This window comes from Rhinopithecus roxellana, chromosome 5 (assembly GCF_007565055.1).
Source record: "Rhinopithecus roxellana isolate Shanxi Qingling chromosome 5, ASM756505v1, whole genome shotgun sequence".
Classification (NCBI taxonomy): domain Eukaryota; kingdom Metazoa; phylum Chordata; class Mammalia; order Primates; family Cercopithecidae; genus Rhinopithecus; species Rhinopithecus roxellana.
Window position 1 is genome coordinate 119,334,966 of NC_044553.1, and position 27,143 is coordinate 119,362,108.

Consider the following 27,143-nt stretch of genomic DNA (forward strand, 5'->3'; position numbering starts at 1 on the left):
CCTTATTCCCAGGAGCCTTTGCTCCACAAAAGATCCGGATTCCATGTCTTATTCTCCAACTGGCACACTTTTGCCTCGCCTCTCTTCTAGCCAGTAACATAGTTCGCCGTGTTAATTCCTACCCATGGGTCTGTGCCCATGCTGCTTCTTTGCCATCCTTCTGGTAAACTCCTATTCAGCCTTCAGAACCCTGATCAGGTGGCCCTGCTTTGAGAAGCCAACTGGGTACAGACTTCCTGTCCAGCCACACCTGTCAGAGTTCAGCATGGATTCTGAGGGTCAGGTCTGTCCCCCAGCTAGACTGTGAGACCCTGAGGCCAGGAAGTGTGTATTACTCTGCCTAGGGTGGTGGTGAGCCTGGGAGATCTACCCTCCTGAAACCTCCCCGCACTGTCCAGGGAGAAGAAGGCTGGCTTGGCAGAGAGGAAGAAGGGAAGGGATGGGGAGGAGGAGATGGGCCCAAAGAAGCCCTCCCTCCCTCCTCCCAGTCCTGCTGGAGTGCCCAGAGCAGGACCACATGGAGGGCACAAAAGGGATGCCAGATTTCTCAAGGGCTGAGTTTCTGGAGTAGCTGATGGAGGGGGCTTGAAGCAAGACCCCAGCCCAGAGCTGAGTCCTGCTGGGTGCCCCAGGCTGAAGGCAAGCTCCAGAACCCAAGTTCTGCTTCCTCAGCCTGGGATGGTTTTCCCTGTAGTGTGGGTGGTACCCTTGGATAAAGGTAAGGGCTGGGGCAGAAGCAGGTCTCTTGGGTCCTTTTCTCTCTCATACTGGCCCCATTGGAGCACTCACACCCATTTTACAAAGGACATCAAGAATGTTTATTCCCAGAGGCTGCCACCTACACAACACAGAGAAGTCTAGGGGACCCAGGGAGCATAGGAGATGCTGGCTGATGTGCAGGCAGTGGGTAGAAGAGCCTCATAGGTGGTGACTGGCAGCTAAGTTGTCTCCTAGGAGTGCTCAGGTTCACCCCCAGTCTCTAGCCCCACTCTGAGCCTGTTTTTCTCCAGTGTGGCCAAGACCCCAGGCAGAGGCAGAACTTCTGCAGCCAGAACCTGGCTTGGATGACCACTTTGTTTGTAGCCTCTCCTTCTCCATTCTTAGGCAGACCCCCTGGGATGAAGGGGAGAGAAGGGGGGGAGGCACCTTGAGGCCAAGCCAGCAGGTGGAGGTGCTGCTTGCTCGCTCTTGTGTCCCTAGTTCAGTCAGCACCAGCTCCTCTGGAGCCCCGGGACAGTCTGTGGAGCCTGCGGGGAGACAGCCAAGAGCAGTGGGTCACTGCCCGGTCCTGCTGTAGCCTCTCAGGTACCATTTTCTTTTCTGGATGGGTGGACATTAAAGGCAACTGGGCATAGCCTCACCTTTCTCTTTCCTGGCACCCTAACATCCTCTCTTGCCACATCACTCAGCCCCTTGCCCCAGACCCAGCTATTTCCAAGCTCTGGCCTCCAAGGAAGTTAAATAACAATAATAAGAACAGTAACAATGACCAGCAAGGATCTCAGTTTCTCCACTTGCTAGTTGCGTGATCTTGAAGAACCAGAACTTCTCTGAGCCTTAGTTTGCTCATCTATTAAAAAGAAGGCAGTAATTCTACCTGCCTTGTAGAGATCTTGGGAAGGTTAGATGTGAAAGCCATGAGCAAGGGCTTGGTGCATTCTGCAGAGGAGGAAAAGTGTTAGTTGATGGAAAAAAGGAGGGGAGGGTGGGTCTTGTCTGAGTTGAGCAATTGAATACAGCCAGACCTGTCAGCTACACTTTTATAGATGAGGAAACCGAGGCACAGTCTCTGGGGTGAAGAGATTCTCAAAGTCACACAGCCAGCAGGCACAGTCACAAAGCCAAGTGTGCCCCCAGGTCTCCTTCCATGCCCTTGTGGCTTCACATGTTTCTGTGTCTGTCCTGGATGCACGTTGTCTGACTCTAAGAAGCTCTCCTGCCAACCCGTGTGCCCACTGCACCTCAGGCAGGAGGGGTGGAAGCCCTCATTTCTTGATGTTTGCTTTTTGCCTCTTTGCTGGTAGCATCTGATTCTGAGAGCTGGGCCCCCACTGGGAGAACCTCCCTGTCATCCCCACAGACCAAGCCAAGCCCATGCTCACCTGCTCCTCACCTGCCCTGGGAGCCTAGGGTACCAAGGGTACTGAGGAAGCCATGGGTAGTGGGGACACCATGGGTACTGAGGGTACTGAGGGTCCTGAGGGCTTGAAGGTGGGGTCTTCAGGGATGTAGACAGTGCTGTTCCCTTCAGGCATCTGCAGAGAGAGGATGCAACTCTGAGGGCCCTGTCCCAGGCCAGGCAAGGGTGTCCCTGGTGACTAGAACCTCCTGGAGCTGCAAATGGTGTGTGGCGAGCGCCACCTTGTGATCGCCATGCGGATCACATGCCACGGAAAGCAGGGTGGTCCTTCAACACAGGTGTCCTGCCCCTACCCTATATTAGGCACTATCCTGGGTGCTGGGGCATGGCAAGGATAAGACAGCGTCCTTGCCCCATGAGGGTAATGGTGAGGCATTCCAGTGAAACGCCCAGTGACAGTAAGAGTTGTAAGTGCACACCAAAGGCTTATAACCCAGCCTGGGGGATGCTGAGAAGTCGTGCTGAACCCACTTTTAAAAGATGAGTAGGAGTAAGGGGCAGAGGCAGTAAAAGGCAGTACGGCAAGCTCTGTAAACTGCAGACAGGTCCGAAAGTGGGGTTGGGAAGGTGGGTGCAGGGAAGGCCAGAAGTGGGTAGAGTGCAGGCAGGGCAGGTCAGCCCTGCCCTTGCCTCATCTGTGGTCCTAGGGAACACTGGTCCAATCGCCATCCTTTGAGAAGCCACCTCACTCCCAAGGTAAACCACTCAGGGCCTCAGGGACTGCCTGATAGTGTTCCTTCCACTGGCATGGAATTTCATTATTCCCAACCAGGTACAGCCAGCCCTCCATACCCATGGGTTTTGTATCAGCAGGTTACACCTATCACAGGTTGAAAATATTCAGAAAAAGCAACAAGAAAAAATGACAATACAACAACAAAAAATAATACAAATAAAAACAATACAGTATTTACATTGCGTTAGGTATTATAAGTAATCTAGAGATTACTTAAAATATGTGGGAGGATACATGTAGGCGTATATGTACATACTATGCCATTTTATATCAGGGACTTGAGCATCCCAGCAAGGGATCCTGCAACCAATTCCCTGAGGTTGCTGGGGGATGTCTGTACAGCTCAAGGTATATAGAGCTGAGAGGTGTGAACTTGCAATAAATTATAAAGATCCAAACAGAACCAAGAGGGAACTTCTACATGGGGGAATTGATAACATTTCTGGTTTATTTCATTAGCATAAAATCTGTGTGGTTTCTAATTGTGGTGTCTAAAATAGTTTAAGTTCTGACTTTATTAAATACAGAATAGAAATAATTATCTTGTGAGAAAAGAAAGTTTATTAGGAATCTAATAACACAGAACAATTCTTATGATAGAGCAGTAAGGAGAAAGAGACGGATACTAAATTGGGTGAATAATACAATCTCAACCATGTAAGAAAAATCTATGCAGAGAAAAAAAGATAGAAAGGAAATATATCAGAAAATATTAATATTGCCTGACATAGGGTGATGGGATTTCTATTTTTCTCTATTTCCAGATTTTCTTTAATGAGCACCTAGGCATTTTTTATTAAAACATTTTTAAAGAGTTAATTTAAGAGACATTCGTTATATGCATGAAGTTACCTTACAGTAGATATTAGTTAAAATTACCCTTAAAACTTCTGGTATGGTTTTAAAAATACAGAGCTAAGTGAAAGGCATTATGGGTGGCCCCTTGTCCCAGGAGCCACAGACACAGGCCAGTCCTCACCCTGTCATGAGGGGACAGTGTAGGAAGCATGAGGGCAGTCCTGCCATCCTGCATCATCCAGTGGCAGGTGGGCACCTCCAATCATGATTCATGGGGAGAGGCCTGCCTGAAGTCACAGAAGCCCAGATTGTGGCATTTTAAGGAAACTGAGTTCTGTGACATTCCACCACTTTCATATCTAGAACAATGTTCCTCAAGCTGCTGAAAGTGGTGGGATGCTGCAGAACTCAGTTTCTTTCTTTCTTTCTTTTTTTTTTTTTTTTTTTGAGATGGAGTCTCGCTCTGTCATCCAGGCTGGAGTGCAGTGGCGCGATCTCAGCTCACTGCAACCTCTGCCCCCTGGGGTTCAAGTGATTCTCCTGCCTCAGCCTCCTGAGTAGCTGGGATTACAGGCAGGAGACACTGAGCCCAGCTAATTTTTTTGTATTTTTAGTACAGATATGGTTTTGCCATGTTGGCCAGGCTGTTCTCGAACTCCTGACCTCAGGTGATCTGCCCGCCTTGGCCTCCCAAAGTGCTGGGATTATAGGCATGAGCCAATGCGCACAGTCCTGGGAGCTTGTCACTTGCAGAGTCCCGGTCCCTACTGAATCAGAACCTCTGGGGTGGTGCCTGGGACGGTCTCCAGGTGGTTCTTATGGAGACTGAAGCTGAGCACTGCACTGTGATTCCTAACCCAGGCTGGGTGTTAGAATCCCCAAGAAAGCTTTAAAAAAATTCTAACTTCTAGACCCTACCCCAAAGCAGTTAAATCCAAGTCTCTGTGGGCTGGGGCCTGGGCTTTGGAATGCTGTCAAAACTCCCTAGGTGATTCCAGTGTGCATCTTAGCGCTGAAAACCACTGCTCAAATACAGTGGTGCTTAGACTTGTTTGTCATCAGAATCACCTGGGGGCTTGTTAAACCAGAGTGCTGGACCCACCCCCTTGTTTTGGAATCAAGATGTCTGAGGAACTTAAGACTACATTTCTCTCTCTCTCTCTCTCTCTCTCTCTCTCTCTCTCTCTCTCTCTCTCGCTCACTCATTCTATTGCCCAGGCTGGAGTGCAGTGGCACAATCATGGCTCACTTTAGCCTCCACCTCCTGGGCTCAAGTGATCCTCCCGCCTCAGCCTCCAGAGTAGCTGGGACTACAGACACATGCCACCACGTCTAAGTTTTCTATTATTTTTTGTAGAGAAGGGGTCTTCCTATGTTGCCCAGGCTAGTCTCAAACCCCTAGGCTCAAGCTGTCCTCCTGCTTCAGCCTTCCAGTGTAGGAATTACAGTTGTGAACTACTGCACCCATGGGAATTTGCACTTCTAACCAGTCTGCAGATGATGCTGATGGTGCCGGGCACCATACCATGGGGACCACTGCTCTAGAATAAAGCTGACTGAGTCTTTAGGGACAAGAGTAAACTCCAGCTGCAGCCCCGACTGTAGGTTGCTTCTGTCACCCCCGCTAGAGTGTGCAGAAAGAGAGGTACACACCACCCACTCCGAGCCCTGGGGTCTAGAGGGAAGAGTCGTCAACCTCCATGAGACACAGCCTCCCCTGATGAAGAAGTAGGGTAATGCAGGCTCTGACCCCCCACCCCCGGCATCTGGGTCTGCAGGCCCCAGCCCAGCTGATGCAGGTGGAGGCGGGCAGGGAATGCAGCTGCACTCCTTCGGAGGGACAAATCAGAACTCACCTCCCAGTAGACTGCATCCTCAAAGCAGTTCTCATCTGAAGGTTGTCCCCAGAATGGTAATCTCAAAATGAGCCCTACAGAAAGTTGGAGATTACAGGATGTCAGGAAATGCCTTCCCTCTGCTCACCCCAGCCATTTCCCTCAGCTGGGAAAATCCTAGGGCCCTTGGGCTGAAGTCCAAATTGTCTCAGTCCTGCAGCTAGAAGTGCAGAGATCAAGGATTCCTGGAGGCTCCAGGCTGACCTGTGCTGCACGCCCTTTGGTTCCCCACCCAGGGAGCCCCACAGCAGTCCCCCCTTCTCTGGCTCAGCCATTCCTGCTCACCCACAATGATGCCACCCATCAGGGCCATGGCCAGGGTCACCAAGAGACCATAAATCTGGAACTTTCCCTGTGTTCTTGCAGTCCAGTCCCTCTTGAAACCTTGAAAGTCAAAGGAATGGACAAGCCTGGGGTGGAGACAGGGGGCAGGTCAGGGCCCCATGGAGAAGCCAAGTAACCGCTTGCTGCCACCCCAAAAATGTGAGCGGGTACCATGGGCCCCAGCCTTCCCACCACAACATGGGGACACCAGACATACCAGTTGGCCTCTAATGGGAAGGGACAGAGTTTGGGGAGAGAGGCCCATGAAACAATTGGTCCAGAGTGGGGAAGGAAAGGGAGAAAGAGGCAGTCGGGTCCCAGAGGAATAGCAGGAAGAAGGGATGGGAGAAGGAAGGGGGAAGCTCCGTCCCGCCATGCCTCCTCCACATTTACCCTTCTTTTCCATAGACTTCAAGGCTGGCGGAGGCCGCTGTCACAGCACCCACGATGCCACCTATGATGCCAGGAATGCCATGCAGATTGTTAATGCCACATGTGTCCTGGATGTGCAGCCGGGACTCCAGGAATGGCTGGAAAGGGAAGGTGGGTGCTGCTCAGGCCAGGGGCTGCATCAAGGTTGTGGGGAGGCGGGGATTCCAGAGGCCCTCAAATACACAGAGACCCAGGATTCTCTAGCCCTTAGCCCCCTTCCTAGGAAACCTCAGCTCACTGTCAGGAACACAAAGACCTCAGCATTCTCCAGCCCCCAGCTCCTTGCCTGGGACACTTACGGTCAGGTATACAAAACCCAGGGTCGAGATGATGCCACAGATGAAGCCGATGATGAGGGCGCCATAAGGCATGAGCATCATCTCAGCAGCGGTACCCACGGCCACCCCTCCTGCGAGCGTGGCATTCTGGATGTGCACCTGGGCAGGGCAGGCAGAGCAGGCAAGAACTCAGTCCTCTCCCTGGAGCACCAGGCCTGGGGGAGCTCACTCGCTGGCTGTGCGAGGGTGTATCCTGGGCCCTGGGAGCCAGGGATGGCTGGGAGTTCACCTCAGCAAGACAGGAGCATGCAGAGGACTTCAGCCCTCACCCAGGCTTGCTACAGCTGCTCCCTGTGTCTCTCTGCACACGCCACCCATCCCACCTAGCAGGTCTGGGCATTTGCCACGTGCTGGTGCACCTGCCAGTGAGCCCTGACAGCAATCACACAGTTGTCTTATGTGTACCATGTATACCTGTGTGCCCAGACTAGCGTGTCTGAATGTTCTTGCCAGGGATGCAAGTCCACGTCAAGTGCCTATGGGGTCTAGACATACACACGTACTGGCTGCTGCTGTCTGAATGCTAATCTGTACCGGGTGCCGTGCTGCTGGCTGTGGAGGTTAGCTCTTTCCATCTCTACAAGTCTGCAAGGTGAGGACAGTTACCTTGCAACATTTGCAGATGAGGAAACTGAGGTGAGGGGGGTTAAATGACTTGTCCAAGACCACAGAGCTAGCAAGACGCAGAAAGGTGTCTTGATCCAGGCTGTATGGCCCCAGAGTCCCTATCCTTGACCCTATTCCATGTCACTCCCTGCAGGTGGGTATGGATACACACAGGTGTGCCAGTCTGTGTGTCTGATTCTCTTCCCAGGTGCCTGAGTCCCCACCTCTCTGCATGATGAGTGCCCCCAAATAATTGATACTCCTGACAATGTCTCAGCACACATATGCCCATGTCAAGACGCTTGTGTCAGATTATAAGATAGGTTGGGTGCGGTGGCTCATGCCTGTAATCATAGCACTTTGGGAGGCTGAGATGGGTGGATCATTTGAGGTCAGGAATTTGAGACCGGCCTGACCAGTATGGTGAAACCCCATCTCTACTAAAAATACAAAAATTAGCTAAATTATCTGGGCGTGGTGGCCTGAGCCTGTAGTCTCAGCTAGTTGGGAAACTAAGACAGGAGAATTGCTTAAACCCGGGAGGCAGAGGTTGCGGTGAGCTTAGATAGTGCCACTGTACTCCAGCCTGGGTGACAGGGCAAGACTCCATCTCAAAAAAAAAAAAAAAAAAAAAAAATTACAAGGTAAAGAACGTCCTTGCTCTGGGTGCTGCTGAAAACTGGCCATGTTCTTAAAACAAATCATTTCTCCCCCAGCCTCATCTGCAAGATGGGTGTGATGATCCCCTCAGAGCTGTTGGCAGGGCATGGTGATCAGCGCCCTCCAGGCCCAGGCAGTCAGAGCCACACCCCCAGTGCCCTCATGCTCACCATGTCCAGCTTGCCCTTCTTGTGCAGGGCACTGGATACTGCCACCGAGGTAAGCACACAGGCTGCCAAGGAGCAGTAGGTGTTGATGGCGGCTCGGTGCTGGCTGTCCCCATGGTAGGATATGGCTGAGTTGAAGCTGGGCCAGTACATCCAAAGGAAGAGTGTGCCTGGTCAGACCAGACAGGCCGATGGGCCCGGGAGGAGAGGCATTAGATAGAGCCCCACAGCTCAGGCAGGCATCCTGTCCTTTAGCTCTAGAGGTGACCCCACACCCAGCTGTTTCCACCTCTGCAGCTTTAGTCATGCAGGGGCTCTTCCTGGAAGGCCCTCCCTGCCTTCCTCACCCCCCACTTAGCCTTCCACACCACTCCAGGAAGTCTACCCTGACCCCCATTTCTGGGCTAAATGCCCGCACCCTGTTCCCACAGCGCCAGGAGGGAGAATCTTTTCTCCACTGTAGGGAGATCCTCCAGGTGGCACTGCTGTCTATTCCACTACACTGTGAGGAGCTCCTGGAGGGCAGGGCTGGGTTTTGAGAGACCAGAATGGGTGTGGTCAGTGTCTTCTCTGGAATGAATGGACACAGAAGTGGAAATGCACATCTTGCCCTAGCCCAGGGGATGGAGTGAGCAGCTCCTGGTTACCACTGTGTCTGCCTTGGGGCATTCTAGGGGAAATACAGGATGAGTGACCAACTTCTTTCAGCTCCATGGGGAAGAGGGACAGACATATGGGATTCTAGAAGTATCTACAGGCAAACTCTGTCTGCCCTTCCCCCAAAGAGAACTGGCAGCCACCCACCATACCATGTGGGGATCAGGTCTGATCATGGTAGCCTTCACCCATCATGGCCGCCTTCACCCATCATGGTGGCCCTCGGTTATCATGGCAGTTCTCACCAATCATGGCAAAGAGGTCCGACTGGTACGCAGAACTCTGTCTCTCCTTGCTCTGCTCTAGGTTGTGTCGGTAGAGGATCCGGGTCACTGTGAGCCCAAAGTAGGCGCCAAAAGTGTGGATGGTCATGGAGCCCCCTGCATCCTTCACCTGGGGTGCAAGGGACTTGTCAGACTCTGGCACCTTCTCTCCCTCCCTCCTCATAGCCGTCCCTATCCTGCCACACACACACACCCAGAGCTCCAGCCTTCTCGGACTCTTCAGGGTGCAGCATGGAGTCTGGGGACCTCACAGACCAATCAGCTGGTAATGGGGAGAAGGTAGGGATTCCCATCAGCAAAATGCCAGGGTGTCCTCACCCAGCAGATTTGGTTGTTCCCAGATGGGGAAACCCAGGCCTGGAGAGGGACTTGCTCATACCATTGGAGGAGGTAAGGCAGAGGCAGAACTGAGGGAAATGCCCTACCTGCTTTGTCACCCACTGGTTTCCACCTCTGTGCCTCTCATTTGACAAGCTCTGCATTTATACCACCTGCTAGTGCCGTAGCAGGGCTGCTATCAGGATTCATGCAGGCGACTTGGCCCTGGCGAGGGCCTGGCGCTTAACAGGTGCCCGATTAATGTTGGTCCCACTCACACTCACCTCCCCTTCTCTTTAACCTCCTCCTTCCTGCCCACTCAGAACTAATCTCAGATGAATAGAATCACAGACTCACTCCTTCACTTTAGACGGGGGAAACCCAGCCAGAGAGGTAAGTGTGTCATCCAAGGTCATAGAGCTGGTTGTGACAGCGCTGGGATTCTCAACTCCCAGCCTAGCGGATGCCTCTACTAGCTGTGTGACTTTAGGTGAGCCCCTTAATGTCTCTGAGACTCAGCTTTCTCATCTATAAAATGGGGGTAAGCCAGGCACAGTGGTGGCTCATGCCTGTAATCCCAGCATTTTGGGAGGCCAAGGCGGGCGGATCACTTGAGGTCAGGAGTTCGAGACCAGCCCGGCCAACATGGCAAAACCCCGTCTCTACTAAAAATACAAAAATCAGCTGAGCATGGTGGTGTGCACCAGTAATCCCAGATACTCGGGAGGCCAAGGCATGAGAATCACTTGGACCCGGGAGGCAGAGGTTGCAGTGAGCTGAGATTATGCCACTGCACTCCAGAGCGAGACTCTATCTCGGGAACAAAAAAAAAAAAAAAAAGAGAGGGTATGCATACTGAGATTCAGTAATGCAAAGGACTGAGAGATGACCCTTGGAGGCAAAGGGAACAGCAAGTGCAAAGGCCTTGAGGTGGGACCAAGCTTTGTGCCTGAAGAGCAGACAGCAAGCTATGACAAAGCACGGGAAGATGGGGAGAGAGTAGACGATAAGATGGGGAGAGAATAGACAATATGTGGAGAGAAAAGTTGGTGCCAGAACAGGAAGGGCCTTATAACAAGTTTGGATTTTCTCCTGAATGAAATGTTAAAACTACTGAGAGATTCTCACTGGGTGAATGGTCTTCTATGCATTATTCATTTATTTGTTTATTTATTTTTTTGAGACGGAGTTTTGCTCTTGTTGCCCAGGCTGGAGTGCAATGGCGTGATCTCGGCTCACCACAACCTCTGCCTCCTGGATTCAGGTGATTCTCCTGCCTCAGCCTCCTGAGTAGCTGGGATTACAGGCAGGCGCCACCACACCCAGCTAATTTTTGTGTTTTAAGTAGAGACAGGGTTTCCCTATGTTGGCCAGGCTGGTCTTGAACTCCTGACCTCAGGATATCTGCCCGCCTTGGCCTCCCAAAGTGCTGAGATTACAGGTGTGAGCCACCGCGCTTGGCCTAATTTTGTATTTTTAGTAGAGACAGGGTTTCTCCATGTTGGTCAGGCTGGTCTCGAACTCTCGACCTCAGGTGATCTGCCTGCCTCGGCCTCCCAAAATGCTGGGATTACAGGCATGAGCCACAGTGCCTGGCTTCTTCTCTATGCATTATTTATAGGCCACTCTGGCCGCTGGAGATGATTTTCCTTAAGGGAAAGGAAGGCAAGAATGCAGCCAGGGAGATGAGTCAGGAGGAAGAGATATGGTAGCTTGAACTAATCTGGTAGCTGAAAAAGATTACAAAATGAATGACTGAATTTAGGGTGACCTAAATCACCCCCTGCCAAGGAGGGGGAGTTCCAGACAGAGTCCAAATATAGAAGAGGAGGGTGCTAAGAAGAGGGTGCAGTTTCTACGTGAGTTCCCCTACTGTCCAAAAGCACCAAGGAGGCTTCTGAGATGGAGTCAAAGGTCTAAGGTGCCTCTTATCTGAGCCACTGAATTGACCTCCCCCAGGGAGCAGCGCTCCTGTCATGGCCCATGTGAATGGCAGCTCTGGTGCTGGGTCATACACACCATGGCCACCTTGGCCATTCACCTGGGATCCTGCCCTACAGATTTGCCCCCTCAGTACACTGGATGCCTTTTCTTGGCAGAGCAATCTGGAAATGTGGTATTTGTGCAAGAGTATGTGCAGGGATATCCTATTCATTCCATCTGATGTTGAGAAAGAAAGGAGGGGGAAAAAAACAACATTCAGGGAAGCCCTGCTCTGCTCAGGTGCTGGATTGACCTGCTAGGTGGACTATGGTACCTGTCTGGTAGATATCATTACTCCCACTTTAGAGATGAGAAAACTGAGTGACGTTCAGGAGGTTGAGTGACTCCCCAGGCTGGCATGTCTCCCCAGCTGTATATTTCTCCATACCCTGTCCCCCAAAGCATCCCCACCACCTTATTATCCCCATTCTGAGCCCTGCTCACCTTTAGCAGGTTAAGGAGAATGAACTCATTCACAGCGAAGAGGGTCACTTGGAAGAAAGTCATGACGAGCAGCTGAATGGGGCTGACTTTACCCAGAACTGCCCCAAAGGCCACGCAGACAGAGGCCACGCAGAAGTCAGCATTGATGAGACTGTGGGGAGACAGGCCAGTGGAGAAGCTGGGGCAACAGCAAAAAGTGGCACTGGAAGCCCTGGACTTTGGTCCATATATGGATTTCAGCTTGTGGCTTAACCTTTCTGAGCCTCAGTTTCATCATCTACACTAATGGGCACTTAACATTTACAGCTACTCCAAGAATGAAAAGAAACCACACATGAGACAAGACCAGTACAGCAGCACACACTAGATGCCCCCCTCCCATGCAGCCCTATCTCAGGCCCCCACTGCTTGCAGACAGCTTGGGCTCAGGGTGCCATGTAGTCTCGCTGCTATTGTTGAACATGCCCCATATTTTGGGGTCCTGCCCTGCCCTGTAGCTTCTACCTGCTTTTCCAGAACCTCCTCTTACTGTCTCCTCTTTCAGGAAGCCTTCCTGTTTCCTCCAACCAGATGTACCTCTTCTGCTGGTGACCAGGGCCTTGCTTGAGTTTGAACTGTTGGGACCTTTCCTTTACCTTACCCATGAGAGAGGATCTGTGTCCAGGGAAGAAACAGAGGGACTTTCCTGCAGGAAGGAGGGAGCTGGGGTGGTACTGGATGGAAGGAGGGAGCAGGAAGGCCAGCAGGGAGGATGGAGGCAAAGGGGCAGGTACATAGGTCCTGCTCAAGCCTAGACCCTGAGCACCCTGCCAGCCCAGCAGAGGGCTGATGAAGAGGCAGACAGCTGAGTGGACATTGTGTAGACCCTGGGTCTATCGATGTGCCCACTTTGCCCAAGCCTGGCCTCCTTGTCCCCTGCCAGCAGCAAAACTGTCCTCTGGATTACAAGGCAAGACCCTCAGTGTGGCTGTTAGGCTGCGAGGGTTGCTGATGGGGTGGGTGTAGGGATAAAAGGGGTTACTTCCTCAAGACTGTCACATCTAGAGGGGACTCCCTTCCCTTTCCACGCTCAGGGCTGTGTGTGTGTGAGAGAGAATGGGGTGAGGAGCGAGAATGAAACTAATTGTAGGGCCAGTTAGTGGAATGGGGGTGGGGTCCCTCCCAGTCCCTCCCAGTCCCTCCCAGTCCCTCCCAATACAGAGTGTTCACTGAACTGTCCACTCCACTATTGCCTCATTCACCACTGTGTCCCCAGGGCCTAGTAGGGCCTGGCTAAATGAGTGATGGCAGTTCCTAAGTGCTAGGCTCTGGGGTATCTACTAAGTACTATATATGCTCCCCTGTGCCATCCCTGAGCCATACAAGACAGGCACTGTCATTAGCCACATCATTCAGATGGGACATGGAGAATTAGAGAGGCTGAGTTATTTGCCCAAGATCCCATAACTGCAGCTGGAAGATTCATCTTGATAGAAGTGACCGTTAGAAAGGAGAGAGAGAGGCCGGGCACCGGTGGCTCAGGCCTGTAATCTCAACACTTTGGGAGGCCAGAGTGGGTGGACCACGAGGTCAGGAGTTCAAGGCCATCCTGGCCAACATGGTGAAACCCCATCTTTACTAAAAATACAAAAATTAGCCAGGCTTGGTGGCAGGCGCCTGTAATCCTAGCTACTCAGGAGGCTGACAATTGCTTGAACCTGGGAGGTGGAGGTTGCAGCGAGCCAAGATCATGCCACTGCATTCCAGCCTGGGAGATAGAGTGAGATTCAATCTCAAAAACAAAAAACAAAACAAAACAAAACAAAACAAAAAAACGAGGAGAGAGAGAACAGAAAGGCCCATCCCTTGGGCTATCAGCATCTGGGAGATGGAGATCCAGATGCCACATATCTCAGGACGGCTGAGGAGGCTTGGGCAGGGCTGGCAGAGGGGCACTTTCTACAGTGACAGGTGGAACTTGGAAGACTCTTCAGCAGGGACAGGACAGAAGCCGGCGGGGGCGGGGGGTCCACATCTCTGGATCCACAAGGTCAGGTCTGGGGCTACATGCTCATCCCAGCCTTGGGCACCAGAAATCAGATCCAAGTCAGGTGCTGAAAAATCAGTCTCCTGAGAGCCAATTTGTCCAAACTCAGATTTTTCAAGTGACCAACTTGCTGAACAGCTGGTTCACCACAAACCTGTTAACTCACAGTTTGTAATAATTCCCTTTGAATTTTTTTTTTTTTTAGATTAAAAACATTCATTTAGCCATAGCTATTTTGTTGTGGTGGCCAATGATATATATTACAGGTGTTTTATACTTTGGATCTATGGTTTTGGGAATGATAATTTCTTGTGCATTTTGAACTTCAGGGTGATATGATATGTGTGTCAAGGGTCTTATACACAAAAAGACTCATTTATTGGTTCCAACGCTTATCCAGTCAACTACCTTTCCTGTTTCTCTTAATTCATGGGTTAATTAGTTGGCTTAGATGAAGTAATTTTTTGCAAATATTTGACACATGTCCTAGATTTCAGACACCTGGCCTATCAGAACTGGTTGGTATCCTAAAATCAACAGCAGGGATTTGCCCCTTAAAGGTGGTTTATACCAGTTCACCTCTACCCCCTTTCTGTGGACAGTTTATGAGTGAGCTAATGAATGTTCATTTTCACACACCAATGATTACTTTTCTCAGATTAAATTTTTTTTTTCTTGAAGGATGGAAGAATGGAGGAAAACAATTTTTTTTCTTTAGCCAAGCTTGTCATATGTCTACAGAAATAAAAGTCTGCCTAAACTGGACTTAAAGAAGAACCTCCAATAAACTAAAACTTGGTTAAAGCGGGAAAAATCTCCCAAAGGCTCTTGGTTAGGACCTGAGCAACAGAAATTGCTATAGGTTTCATAAGTTGCCATGGGATAGAGAGTTTGATAAAGGAGTCATTCAGTGAGCTGACCACTTTGTCCATTGATTTTTTGGCAAGTTGGCTTTGGGTGAATTTATTTCATAACCTGTTGGTGGTGTTGTGGGTTGGGAAGGTGTGTTGAGGCTTGGAGGAGGTCACTGCAGAACAGAGGGAGGGTCTGAGTAACCTGACAAGAAGGGGCTGGTGGTGCTCATCAGGCCAAGTCATCATAGAGAAGTCATGAGAAGGACGGAGCTGAGAAGTGACGGTAGGGTGCTCCACCCTTGGAGGCTGAGGCAGGGGGAGGGGGGCTTCAGCCCTAACACTCCACACCCACACCTGTCTCACAGCTGTTTCCAGCACCTGCTCCCTGGGGTGGGTGGGGCGGTGAGGCAAGGCAGGAGGAGAGGTACTTCCATTTGGCTGGAGTCCCCATTCGGTGTTCCCTTCACAAGGAGCCTTAGAGGCTGGCGCAGACATCCCAGCTCTCTCACCAGAGTCCCGTGGGCTGCGGTCTCTCAGGACACAGGGCTGGGCGATTTTGATGTGCGGGGCCCGGCTGCACCCGGCCGGACCCTGCCCCCAGAGGAAAGTCTAGCCTCAAGTCCCTGCAGCTTTTGTCGTAGGAGAAGGGAGACCCTCCTATGACACCTGGACGACTCCCACCCTGGAGAGTCGCTGATCAGGAAGCGAAGTAAGTGTGTGTGTGTGTGTGTGTGTGTGTGTGTGTGTGTGTGTGTGTGTGTGTGTCTCGCAAGCCCAGTGTGGCCCGAAGGAGGAGTTGCCCTCCAGCCCCAAGCCCCGGCCCCCGCCCCGCCAATGGACACGCCCTCCTCCCCGCAGGCTCACCTGCCCAGCCCCACCCCTCCCAGTCTGCCCCGCCTCCGGGGCCGACCCACGCTCACTTCTCCACTCCCACGACGATGTAGCGGTCTTCTAAGAAGTGGAACCAGCCCTGCATGAGCAGCGCCCACTGGATGCCGAAGGCCGCCAGCAGGAAGTTGAAGCCGACGGCGCTGAAGCCGTAGCGCTGCAGGAAGGTCATGAGGAAGCCGAAGCCCACGAAGACCATCACGTGCACGTCCTGGAAGCCTGCAGGGACAGTATAGCCCGGGACTCGGTGGTCTAGCAAAGGTTCATCCCAGCCCTGGGTTGTACCAGGAGGGCCAGGGCAGCGCCTCAGTCTTCCCCACCACTGGCCCGTCTCCCTGCTCCACCATCCTAGCCCCGTTTCCCCATCCCTACATCTGAACCCTGGGGCTGGGCGCGGTAACGCTGCTGGCAGAGCCTCCAGTCCCTTCATAAGGGCCTCTCTAGAAAGGGAGGCGCTGGGGGGGACCCGAGGTGGGCCCCCACCTTAGCCTATTTAAACCACTGGGCTGTAGTGCCAAGAGATTCCCAAGCACCCTCTTTGAGAGATGGCAGTTCCTTGGTTCTACCCTCCTCCCTCCTCCCAGCTCTGCTGGCCCAGGCTGGAGGTGGCAGCTGGGCATTGGAATTTGGGGCCAGGTGTGGGTTACACGCAGGGTCTAAGGTCTATAGCCCAGACCGTCTGAGGCTATGATGCCCTGCCCTCTCCACCACAATCCTGTTCCTTTGCTATGGAGAATCAATGCTTATCTGACCAAGGAGTAGCCTGGACAGGCCAAGCACATCAGTTATGCTGATCACATCCCCACATCCCACCACCGACTCCAGCAGATACACATCCCCGCATCACTGAGACTTGAATTTGGACCCCAGTTACTCCATCTCCTGGGTGGATGACTCTGGGAAAGTTAAGTGTTTTAACTTAGGGCTTGGCACCTGCTTCTGTAATGCTTATATCACAGATGTTGCAGGGATTAAATGCAGATGTGTATGTAAAGAAGCATCTAGCACAGTGTCTACCCCATACTAGGTGATCCAAATGGGCAGATGTCATTGTTTATTTTCACTCAGGCATGGCCTAATTCTGAGTTCTGACCCAAAGCTTCTCCACCTCACAATGTGGCCTTGGCAAGCCACTTCCCTTCTCAGAGCCTCGGTTTTCTCAACAACCAAACTAAAGGGATGTATTAGGATGATCTTAACTGCCCTCTTGGCACTTATGTTGTGTGGTTCTAAACTCCAAGAAAATAAGAGAAGACAAAGAGCTTTGAGAATCAAAGAGAATTGTAGAAGCATAACACACTAATAGGAACTGCAGATGTCACAGGACACAGGAGCCAGATGGAAGGGCTCCCACTGGCCAAATCTGGGACAGTTTGAGCACCAAAGTAATTATATGTTATAATGAATTAAAACCATTTAAAAAGGAACTCATGAGATCATACTGATAATAAGTTGGTAAACACATAAATGAGGTAGCAGATAGGGCTCTTGCCTACAGTAGAACGCTGAGGCTACGCTGGTAAATGTGGAAAAAGTGTTAGAGTTGGAAAATCATCATTTTCATGGTAAAGATTCAATCAGTGGATGGTAAATGCAGGTGGGAATTTTGATTACGCACAAGACATTTGCATTGTCTTAAAGGGTTTCCTTATAGACTGCTTATTAGTTGCAGAGGAAGAAAACAACAGTAATTATACTGGGCAACATATTGACTGGGTGATCAAAATTAATATCACCCATGCCTCCACATGTGATACCCTGAAAAGGACCTATCCCCTATGTGGGATTCTAGCTGAGACTGCAGAACCCAATCTCATCATGAGAAAACATCAGACAAACACAAAATGAGGAACATGCTATTAAAAAGGGGTAAGGCTGTATTCTTGAGAAGTATCAGTCATAAAAGACCTTCAAAATGTTCCAGATTAAAAGACATGACAAAAGTTATTAAAGTCAATACCTTACTCTAGACTGGATTATGTATTTGGTGGGGCTGGGAGGGTTGGGGGAGTGCTATAAAGGTCATTATTGGGTCCATTGAGAAAATCAGATATAAACAGATGAAGATATTGTATTAATCAGATATAAACAGATGAAGATATTGCATTAATGGAAATTTATGAAGTTGATTACTATGGTTATGGAAGAGAATATCCCTATTCTTAGGAAATATACTGGAGTAGTTTAAGGTAGAGGGCCATGATGTATGCGATTGACCCTCAAATGGTTCAGAAAAACAAAGCACACATGTGTATGTGTGAGTATGTGTATGTGTGTGTGCATATATGTAGAGAAAGAGTGAGCAAATAGCTGAGTCTGAGTATACAGTATTCTTTTATTGTTGTTGAGACATAGTCTCATTTTGTTGCCCTGGCTAGAGTGCAGTGGCGCAATCTCAGCTCACCAAAACCTCTGCCTCCTGGGGTTCGAGCGATCCTCCCACCTCAGCCTCTGCAGCAGCTGGGATTACAGGCATGTGCCACCACACCTAGCTAATTTTTTTTTTTTTTTGAATTTTTAGTAGAGACAGGGTTTTGCTATGTGGGCCAGGCTGGTCTCAAACTCTAGGTCTCAAGTGATCTGCCCATCTTGGGCTCCCAGAGTGCTGGGATTACAGACGTGAACCACTGCACCCGGCCAGAGTGTAGCCTTCTTTGTGCTATTTCTGTTTGAGCAGCTTTTTGTAAATTTGGAATTATTTCCAAATAAAAAGTCAAAAGGAAAAGAGACTTCAGGGCCCTGACTGGCCTGTCCCAGCCCCGCCCACATGTCTCCCCAGGGATTCCTACTCCCTCACCTACCTGCCTCCCCGGGGATCTCTACCTCCCTACATCTTCACCTCCCCTTGGTGCTCCAGCTGCTCTGGCCCTCCTTCTGCTTCTCAGTCCCACACTCTAGGGTCTTTGCCTATGCTGTTCCCACCACCTGGGATGCTGTTCCTGCAGAATGGCCAGATCTCAGCAAATTGTCACCTCATTAGAGAGGGCTTCCTGACCACCCATTTAAGATAGGTTCTCTCCCTATGGCACCTGTTTTCTTTCCTAGGTTCTCTTCCTTATGACATCCTTTTTTCTTTCACGGTTCTTGTTATAATTTGAAGTTACGCATTTGTTTGTCTATCCCACTCCACTATAAAACTCCAAGAAGGCAGAGCCATGCCTGTGCCAAGGTCGACTCTCAGTTAATAGCTATGGATGAATGAATGATTGTTATTGTCTCAGAAGCACCCAGGTGTGCCAGCTGAATAGTGGTCCAGGAGCTCAGGTGGGATTTCACAGGAGGGGCTGCAGCCCCCCTCCAGTCCAATGCCTCCCACCAGGAGGGCTGACAGGTTCTGGTGCCCACTGTAGCCTGGCCAAGGTTGCAGGAGCATTGCTTACGGCACAGCTGCCTGGACCTTGCCTGCCCTCATCTGTTTCCCCTCCAGGCTTCCCTGAGGCTCAGGCCAAGACCACAGACCCCTCAGCTATCAGCTACCTGGAGGCGGCTTAGGGGGCTTGGCACACTGAAGGGCAGGGGTACAAGCCAGTGTGGGAGAGCTGTGGGTCCTGCCCCAGGGTGGGGCTCTGAGCTTCCTTCTGAGTTTAGCATTGGTGCTGAGTTTACATGAACAAACACACCTCAGCTTAGGTTTCTCAATGTGTGCAGCTGATTTCATGTATGATCGTGTTGCAGGGTTTATCACATTTCTAACTGTTGTGGAAGAAATTGAGCCGATGCATGTGAAACACCATAAATGGTATTATGGTTATTCTGGGAAGAACTGATGGGTGACAGACTGGAAGAGAGGTGTAAAAGAGAGGGAGTTGACAAATTCAGATGACAATTCCAGAAGCGGGGAGGGGAGTTGGCAGGATGACGGGATGGCAGTGCTGTTGACAAACACAAGGCAATGGCAAGAGGTTGCTGTGTGGGAGGGAGGTGCTGGGTCTGGCCTGGCCACGGGGAATTTCAGATGACCACGGGGGTGAGGGCTGGGCGGTGGGCGGGGGGGTGAGGGGAGAAATGGAGCCTGGCCATGGGGGCTTGGAGCTGGGGTCTGAGATTGGGCAGGCCTGCAAATAGAGCTGTGAGTTGCAATGTGGGAATGAAGGGAGAGAAAGACACAAGCTGAGAACAGGCTGTGCCTTGAAGCTAGCAGAGAAGACAAGGAAGGCGCTGGCAGGGAGTTGGGAGGAGCCACTGGGGAAAGACAGCATCACTGCAAGTGGGGTCCTTTCGAGGAGAGGAGTATCCGTTGCCTGGTGGTATAGAGAGCCCATGCTGGCAGGGGCGAAGCTGAAGAGGACCAAGGGAGCCACTGCTGCAGGGGAAGGTGTGTGTGGTTTCAGGGCTGCCTTGGCCTCTGTGTGGCCTGAGAGCAGGAGCAGAGAGCCCTCGCTTTCCTGGTCCATCCTCTCTGCCTGTTCCCTCTCACCCTGCTCTTCTCCCCGCTCTGGTGGGTGCCCTGTCTCTCCTTTTCACCCTGTCTCGGGGTGTCTCTTTTTTTCTCTTCCCTCCATCAGGAACACAGACACCCACTTCCTTCTCCCTGGGCACCTCCCCGATTTGTCCTCTTGCTTCCCATCTCTTTATCTGTCCAACTGGTCTTAATTCAGCATCGAAATGTATCCATTTAGTAATTTCTGTTTCATGAAGTTTGGTGCTACCTAAAATGATTTTTAGGCTGGGCGTGGTGGCTCATGACTGTAATCCCAGCACTTTGGGAGGCCGAGGTGGGTGGATCACTTAAGGTCAGGAGTTTGAGACCAGCCTGGCCAACATGGGGAAACCCCATCTCTGCTAAAAATACAAAAATTAGCTGGGCATGGTGGTGCACGCCTGCAATCCCAGCTACTTGAGAGGCAGAGGCTGGAGAATCACTGGAACCAGGGAGGCGGAGGTTGCAGTGAGTTGAGATTGTGCCATTGCACTCCAGCCTGGGCAACAGAGTGAGACTTCGTCTCAAAAAAATAAAAATAAAAAAAAAAAGATTTTTAATAGTGACGATTTGAGGGTCCAAACTATATGGACCTTCAGCACAACAGGACAGAACCTCTCAGATCTACAAGTTCTTTGTCAGTCAAATGGGAGATAGTAACAGCCCCTGGACAGTGCTCACTGCAGAGCTTTGTAGCACACATGTAATGGGATAACCCAATCAAAGCCTTGTGCGAAGGCAGCTGGCTCTTTAGCAATTGCCCCATAATATTAGTTATTATTTCTCTTTTTCTCTTTCAAGACTGACAAGGTTGCATTGGGTTGGCAACTTGCTGAGAGTCAACAAAAGTTGACCCTCGGTCTCCCTCCCCAGCTTTGGTGACTCCAGCTGTCCTGCCCAGAACTGTCTTCCTCAACCTGGAGGGCCCTGATGGGGCGGGGCTGGCACTCTGGCCTCCAGGGGGCACTAGTACCCAGCTGTTCTCCCTCTTCCCTTACTCCCAGCCCCCAGCCCCATTCTAGCTCCTGTTGCTTCCCTCTGTAGATGAGTCCCCCACCAAGATGGCTGAGTCTAGGGGATCATTAGGGTCCCACACTAATGGGCCTCTGCAGCCCTCTCCTCTGCAGCATCAGCACAGGAAGGACGGTGCCCTCCAGAGGCTGGGTGCCATCCCCCTCCCATTCATAGCCCAGCCTAACTGTTTTGTTTGAGACCTACTGGCCAGTTCCCTAATTCCCCCAAGACTCCGTGCCCACCTCTTCCACATCAACACTGCAAAATCTCCTGGGGAGATGGTCAGGGGCAGCAATGCCACAGAAGACCCTGGAAAGCAGGTAAGCCCTGGGGCAGGGGGGCTTGGCTCTGACCCTGTCTGTGCCACTGGCTGGCTGAGAGTGTCCAGCACCTCTCGAACCTTCATTACTTCCATCATAAAATGGAAATTATAAATGCCCCACCTGACAGGGCAGGCAAAAAGCAGTTTGGGATTGGGAAGTGCACAAAATAATTTAAATCCTATAATAGTTCCAACTAATATTCAGGGAGACGTGTCTCCACCATGTTTCTAACAAGGTGCTGATACTTAACCACCTTAATGGAAGGAGCACTTACTCCCTTCTGGGGAACTCAGTGGCAGCATTTACTGTCTTCTCTCTTTATGCCAGGAGATGAGTGCCCTAACAGTCACCTGTCATCTTGACTCTTCTTAGACATCCTGTACTTTAAATAACATTTCCACCTTAACATGGGCACGCTGAGGCTCGCTGTGGTGAGGTGGTTGCCTCCTCCATGCAGTGATGCACCCGAATAGGATCTGTTTAATTCTAAAGTTCCACTGCCTCCTGCCTGTGGGTAAGCTCATCCTTTATCAACCGGAGCCTGCTTTGGCCTCATGACACAGTCCTTCCGGTGTGTGAAACCAGAGCTTCCTCCGCCCTGGGTCATCTCCCAAAATGTGTCCCACTCCCTCCTTGGTCTTCCAGGGAGCTTCTGGAGTCCAGGCCCTGGTGGCTCCTCCTTGGGCCAGCCTCCCTGAAGCCACTGCCTTCAGTGATTCACCCAGACCCTGGATCACCAGCCCATAGGGAAGCTGCATGTTCAGCAACCACAGCCACTGCCCGCATCACGGGCCTCCAAGGGCACTGCCAGGGTGAGTCCCCAACTGGCTCCATGTCTGCTGCCTGCTGTGGGGCTCATGCCTAGGGAGCTATCCTCAGGCCAAGCCAACTGGAGCTGGACTCCTCTGGACACTGGAGATGGCCAGCAGGCTTCACTAATCCCCTGAGTAGAAACGAGGCTCACATAGTTGCTGATGGCCTGGATCCAGGAACAGGGAGGGCACCTCGAGGCCTGCCCTCACCCCAATCCCCTAGGAATCACCTCGCTGCCCAGGAACCCAGGCTTGGGGACTCACATGGGCCAGGAAGCCTTGTGCCCTCTAACTCCTAACCACAGCCACCGTGAGTGGAGGGGGGAAAGGAGGAAGGTTGAGAATAGGAAGGAGAGTGGGTCAGGAGTATGGGCTTAGACCCCAGGGCTGCTCCTCTTACTCCCTGGTTTCCCAGCAAGACACTTTTCCTCTCTGGCCTTAGTTTTCTCATCTGTAGAATGGGGGTCATCACAGTGCCTCCCTCACAGGTCGTGGTGATGATTAAAGGAGAGAATACATGTGCGGTTGGAGGGGTGGCCACTACTTCTTGCCAAGATTCTTTCCCTATACCCCTCTCCTCTGTTGCTTCCTGCTCCAGTGGCCAAGAGCTCCCCAGGAGAACTAGCAGGGGAAACTCAAGGCCCTCCTTGATGCTGGGGCTCTCCCCCTCTTAGCATCCTTACCCCATCCCTTTCACAAACCCTACTCTTGGGCCACACAGAACCACTCCCCCTCCTCACAACACCACCCCCTTTCAGTGGCCCCCTTGGTTGCTCGGCTTCTCCCCTCCTTGCCATCCTCCACTTCCCAGGAAGCCATCACAGATCCCTTCTGCTCAGAGCACTTGGTCCCACTGAGCCCTGGGCACCACGGTGCCCCTCTCTGCTTCCAAAAAGTCTGGGAACAGAGACCCAGGATATTCAACTTATTTATCCAGAGTGACCACAGCCCTGGTTTGCTGGAACAGTCATGACTTATCCCTGGGTCCTGGCAAATTACTACCAGCACCACCTTCACTCTCAAAGGTGTCCTCTGATGATGATAAATTATATGATCACACTACAGATAAGCACTTGTTGTATGAATACGTGAAGGTGGGGTGTGAAAAGTGGGTGGGTGAGTGTGGTGGGAGGATAAGAGCTGTGGAGATGTAAGGACTATACCTCCCCACTGGTGAGGTTCTGCAGCTCCTATTACAGAGTTTCTCTGTCTCTCTGTCTCTCTCTCTCTCTCTCTCTTTTGAAAGGGAGAGAGATAGAGATTCATTCTGCCACCTAGGCTGGAGTGCAGTGGTGCTGTCATAACTCACTGTAGCCTCAAACTCCCGAGCTCAAGCGATCCTCCCACCTCGGCCTCCCAGAGTGTGCTGGGAGCCACCGCACCCAGCCTATTTAAGGTCTTGAGGTCCTCCACTCCCCAGACACATTGAGCACCTGTGAATGCCTGTGGGAGGCCTTGCCCCTTATGCTCTGGGGTCAGGTGGGAAGCAAGAGCAGGAGTGGGGGAGAAGAGCAGGCAAAGGAGGGTCTCAAGCTTGCCTGCCTCACTGTTTGCTGGGAAGTCCCCCTCTGAGGAGAGGAAAGGTGGACAATGTGAACAGTGGATTTGGAGCCTGAATTCCAAGGCTGCAGCTGTCAAGATATCTTTTTAAAAACATCCCTAAATGGAGCCCAGGAGAAACTGTGGTCTCCCCAGCAGGGGGCGCACCCCTTGTCTGTTACTTCCCTTCTAGGCATCATGTAAGTATTAATGCAGCCCACGATAGCCCTAACTTTTTGGCAGCCACTTAATATGGCTGGCTCCCACCAAGCCTGCAGCCCCCCAAACTCAGTCTTTTTCTCATGCAGGCTGCCATTCTGAAAGTGTGCAGTTGTTTTCTTGGAGACAGAGAATCCCCTGTCGCCGAGAATGTCTAAGGTGTGGAGGGAACACCAGTTGATATAGGCGGATGCTGGAGAGGGGCTTTAGGGTCCCTTCCAAAGCTAACAATCAATGACTACATGAACACCACCAGCTAGAATAATTGTCATTGACTGATGGCGGATGGAGTGGAAAATCAGAAAGTACAAGGACATTCTGATTTCGGGAAGAGCCCTGGGCTGGGAGTCCAGAGGTCGGGCAGCTCAGAGTGACCTTGGGCTAGCTCTCCCTGCTCCTGAGTCCTAGGACACCTGTGTTTGGTGCTCTTGTAGCAATTGCTCCATTATGAAGAGAGGATCCCACCCCAACTCTGTGCCAGAACTTTACCTGCACTGCCTCGCCACAGCCTCACCCCAACCCCTGTGAGGGAGGGCCTACCACTATTTTCATTCTGTAGATGAGGAAATTAAGGTTTAGGAAGGTTGGCATTTGCCTGAGGCCACCCACCTGGTTTATGGCAAGAGCCACAAAAGCACGAGAGAAAGAGAGGTATGTGATTGCAGGGTAGTGCTCTTCACCGCAGTACTGCTGACACCAGAAAATTCAGGGGTGCTTGTTTTCCCTCTCCAGACTAAAAGGGGGTGGGTGTCCTGGCCTCCTGGCCAACCAGTGGTCCCACAACACCTCTGCCCACAGCAGGGCTGGCCGGCCATCGAACCATCCCTGTGGCCCTCGACATGGAACCTACCTGCTTATTTGGAGTGAGCGCTCCTTTGGACAAGGGAGCCAGGTCACCCACTGGTTGGTAATGGAGCGAGAAGACTCGGGTCTTTTTAGGATACCAAGCAGGGCTCTCTGACAGGGATGTTGGGGGCCTCTGACGGCTGGGAGGAGGGCGGTCAAATAAAAACCTTATCCCGGGGTTTTCCCTACTAGTTTTTCACGGGGAAAAGGAGTTTGTGCACATCTGACAATTTCCCACGCACGCCCTGCAGAAGCTGGCGAGATGGGGAGTCAGCGGCTGCAGGGCAGATCCCCTCCTCTGCCCTGCGCTGGGCCGAGCCCTTGGCCAGGTGGGGACCGGCGCGGATATGCCTCCACTGCGCCTGCAGGCGGCAGGACTTACTTGGGTAGCGATAGTAGAATTCGTTCTCCATCTCGCTCAAGTTCTTGTGCTTCCTCTCTGTCCACCAGTGGGCGTCGGCATCGAAGTCGTAGCGCACGAACACCCCGAAGAGAATCACCATAGCCACCTGCAGGAGCAGGCAGGTGAGCGGCAGCCGCCAGCGGAGGTTGGTGTTCCAGGCCATGTTGCAGGGGTGCCCGGCCGGGCGGGCAGCGGGCAGTTCGGACGCTGGGAGGCCGGCGGGGCCTTTGAGACCCGGGCAAGGGGGCGGGGCGGGGCGGCCACGTGGGGCACGGAGCAGCTGACTTGGGCACCGCCCGCGCGCTCGCCCAACTGGCAGGGGCCCAACCCAAGCCGAGGGTCCCAAAAGATTCCACGCGTTGGGCTGGGGGACAGCGGCAGGAGTAGAGGCCGATAAGGCAGTGGGCAGGAGGATAAGGGTGCCCCAACTTCTATGTCTCAGTTGATACTGGGGCCTTTCTCCTTTTGTTCTGCTGAACAGGGAAACGGGTATCATTGGCCTCCAAACGAGATCAGAAGGAATTCCCAGACCTAAGTCATCATCATCATCATCATCATCATCTGTATCATCATCTGTCCTTTCTTTTTCTGATTATGAAATTCACACAGGGAACATGAAAAACAAGGAATGTTTGGGACACTGTCACACAACAGAGCGGCCTGGGGAGACATCTGTGATGTGCTAACCCAGACTTGACCCTGGAACAGAAGGACGATGTTAATGGGAAAACTGGTAAAATCCAAATAAAGCCTGAAAATTAGTTAATAGTGATGTTCCCACGTTGTTTTCTTAGTTGGGACAAATGTGCACGGTTATGTAAAATGTTAACAGTAGGGTAAACTGCGTAAGGGCTATATGGGGACTGTCTTTGCACTTTTCTGTAAATCTAAAATTATTCCAAAATACAAGGGTTTTAAGAAAAAAAAAAAACATGTATAAAGGATTGTAAGAACAATTTTTTTTTTGTAAGAACAATTTAAGAGTTTTTCACAGGTTCATTGATCTATAATCAGAAACTGTCTTTTGGTTAAGATCTGTGATCTTGACATGAGTTAACCATAATATTTAGGTAAAATCTATGCTTAGTCTGTATATTGTCACAATATATGTGATTTTTATAATTTTTCTTTAAAAATACAGAGATAATTGTAGAGATTTTGAAAATACAGAAAAACACAAAGAAGAAAGTAAAAATCACCCATAATCCCACCACCCAGACGCAATACTAATATTTTGGTGTATGTATTCTAGTCTTTTTCTAGCTCATTGAAGAGGGGCTGGAGGGGAGCAGGGGGAGTGTTTCAAACGATCACACTAATTTATAGCCTTTTTTAACTGCTTTCATATTTTGTAAACACCTCCCCATATTATACTTCTACGACTCATTTTTGTTGTTGTTGTTCAGCTAGGGTCTTGCTCTGATGCCCAGGTTGGAGGGCAGTGACTTGATCGTGGTTGACTGCAGCCTTGACCTCCTGGGCTCAAGTGATCCTCCCACTTCAGCCTCCCAAGTAGCTGAAACCACAGGCATGTGCCACCAGGCCCAGCTAATTATTTATTTATTTATTTATTTATTTATTTATTTATTTATTTATTTTGTAGAGATGGGGTATCCCTATGTTGCCCAGGATGTTCTTGAACTTCTGGGCTCAAGTGGATCCCCCTGCCTCAGCCTTTCAAAATGCTGAGACTGCAGGCATGAGCCACCACACCAAGCCTGCCACAATGTTACTTCTATAGCAGGATATACTGTGCCTTTTCTCGACAATCCCTAGTGTTAGGTGATGAGCGATGAGGACATTTTTTATTTGTTTAGTATTACAAATAATGCTGTCATGAACATCCAGATATGTAATTCTTTGCACAACTTTCTGTGAATTCCTGGAGGCAGAGCTGTTTTAATACATATCTCTAGATGTTCCCCTAGAAAGATTTTACCAGACAAAGCATGCACCCTATGAACCAGGGGTCAGTGATTTTTCCCATGCACTCTTGCCAATGCTGGCTTTAAAAAAA

The 27,143-nt window shown here is 51.1% G+C and overlaps 1 protein-coding gene across 4 annotated transcripts; it reads right to left on the minus strand.

Annotated features, from left to right (window-relative positions):
• Positions 1 to 794: 794 nt before the first annotated feature.
• RHCG (Rh family C glycoprotein) lies at positions 795 to 25,352 on the minus strand. 4 transcript variants are annotated; one of them, XM_010378638.2, is made up of 11 exons: positions 25,106 to 25,352; positions 15,583 to 15,769; positions 11,783 to 11,933; positions 8,999 to 9,146; positions 8,100 to 8,266; positions 6,625 to 6,762; positions 6,287 to 6,423; positions 5,855 to 5,979; positions 5,531 to 5,604; positions 2,114 to 2,255; positions 795 to 1,247 (listed from the first exon to the last, which is right to left on the minus strand). In XM_010378638.2, exons 1-10 carry the CDS (start codon positions 25,287 to 25,289, stop codon positions 2,127 to 2,129), a joined length of 1,440 nt encoding a protein of 479 aa, XP_010376940.1. In that variant the 5' UTR covers positions 25,290 to 25,352; the 3' UTR covers positions 795 to 1,247; positions 2,114 to 2,126. The 4 variants fall into 4 exon arrangements, with proteins under 4 accessions (XP_010376940.1, XP_010376938.1, XP_030787431.1 ...); XM_010378636.2 differs by having other exon boundaries at positions 2,103 to 2,255; XM_030931571.1 differs by lacking the exon at positions 795 to 1,247 and adding an exon at positions 1,262 to 1,659.
• Positions 25,353 to 27,143: the final 1,791 nt, after the last annotated feature.

What these genes read in the sequence shown, in the direction of transcription:
- RHCG (XM_010378638.2), bottom strand. Translation starts at nt 25,289, where the DNA reads ATGGCCTGGAACACCAACCTCCGCTGGCGGCTGCCGCTCACCTGCCTG. An exon ending in ATCGTCGTGGGAGTGGAGAA is followed by an intron (nt 11,934 to 15,582) that starts GTGAGCGTGGGT and finishes GTCTCCCCACAG; the next exon opens with TCTCATCAATGCTGACTTCT. An exon ending in AGAAGGGCAAGCTGGACATG is followed by an intron (nt 6,763 to 8,099) that starts GTGAGCATGAGG and finishes TGCCCTGCCCAG; the next exon opens with GTGCACATCCAGAATGCCAC.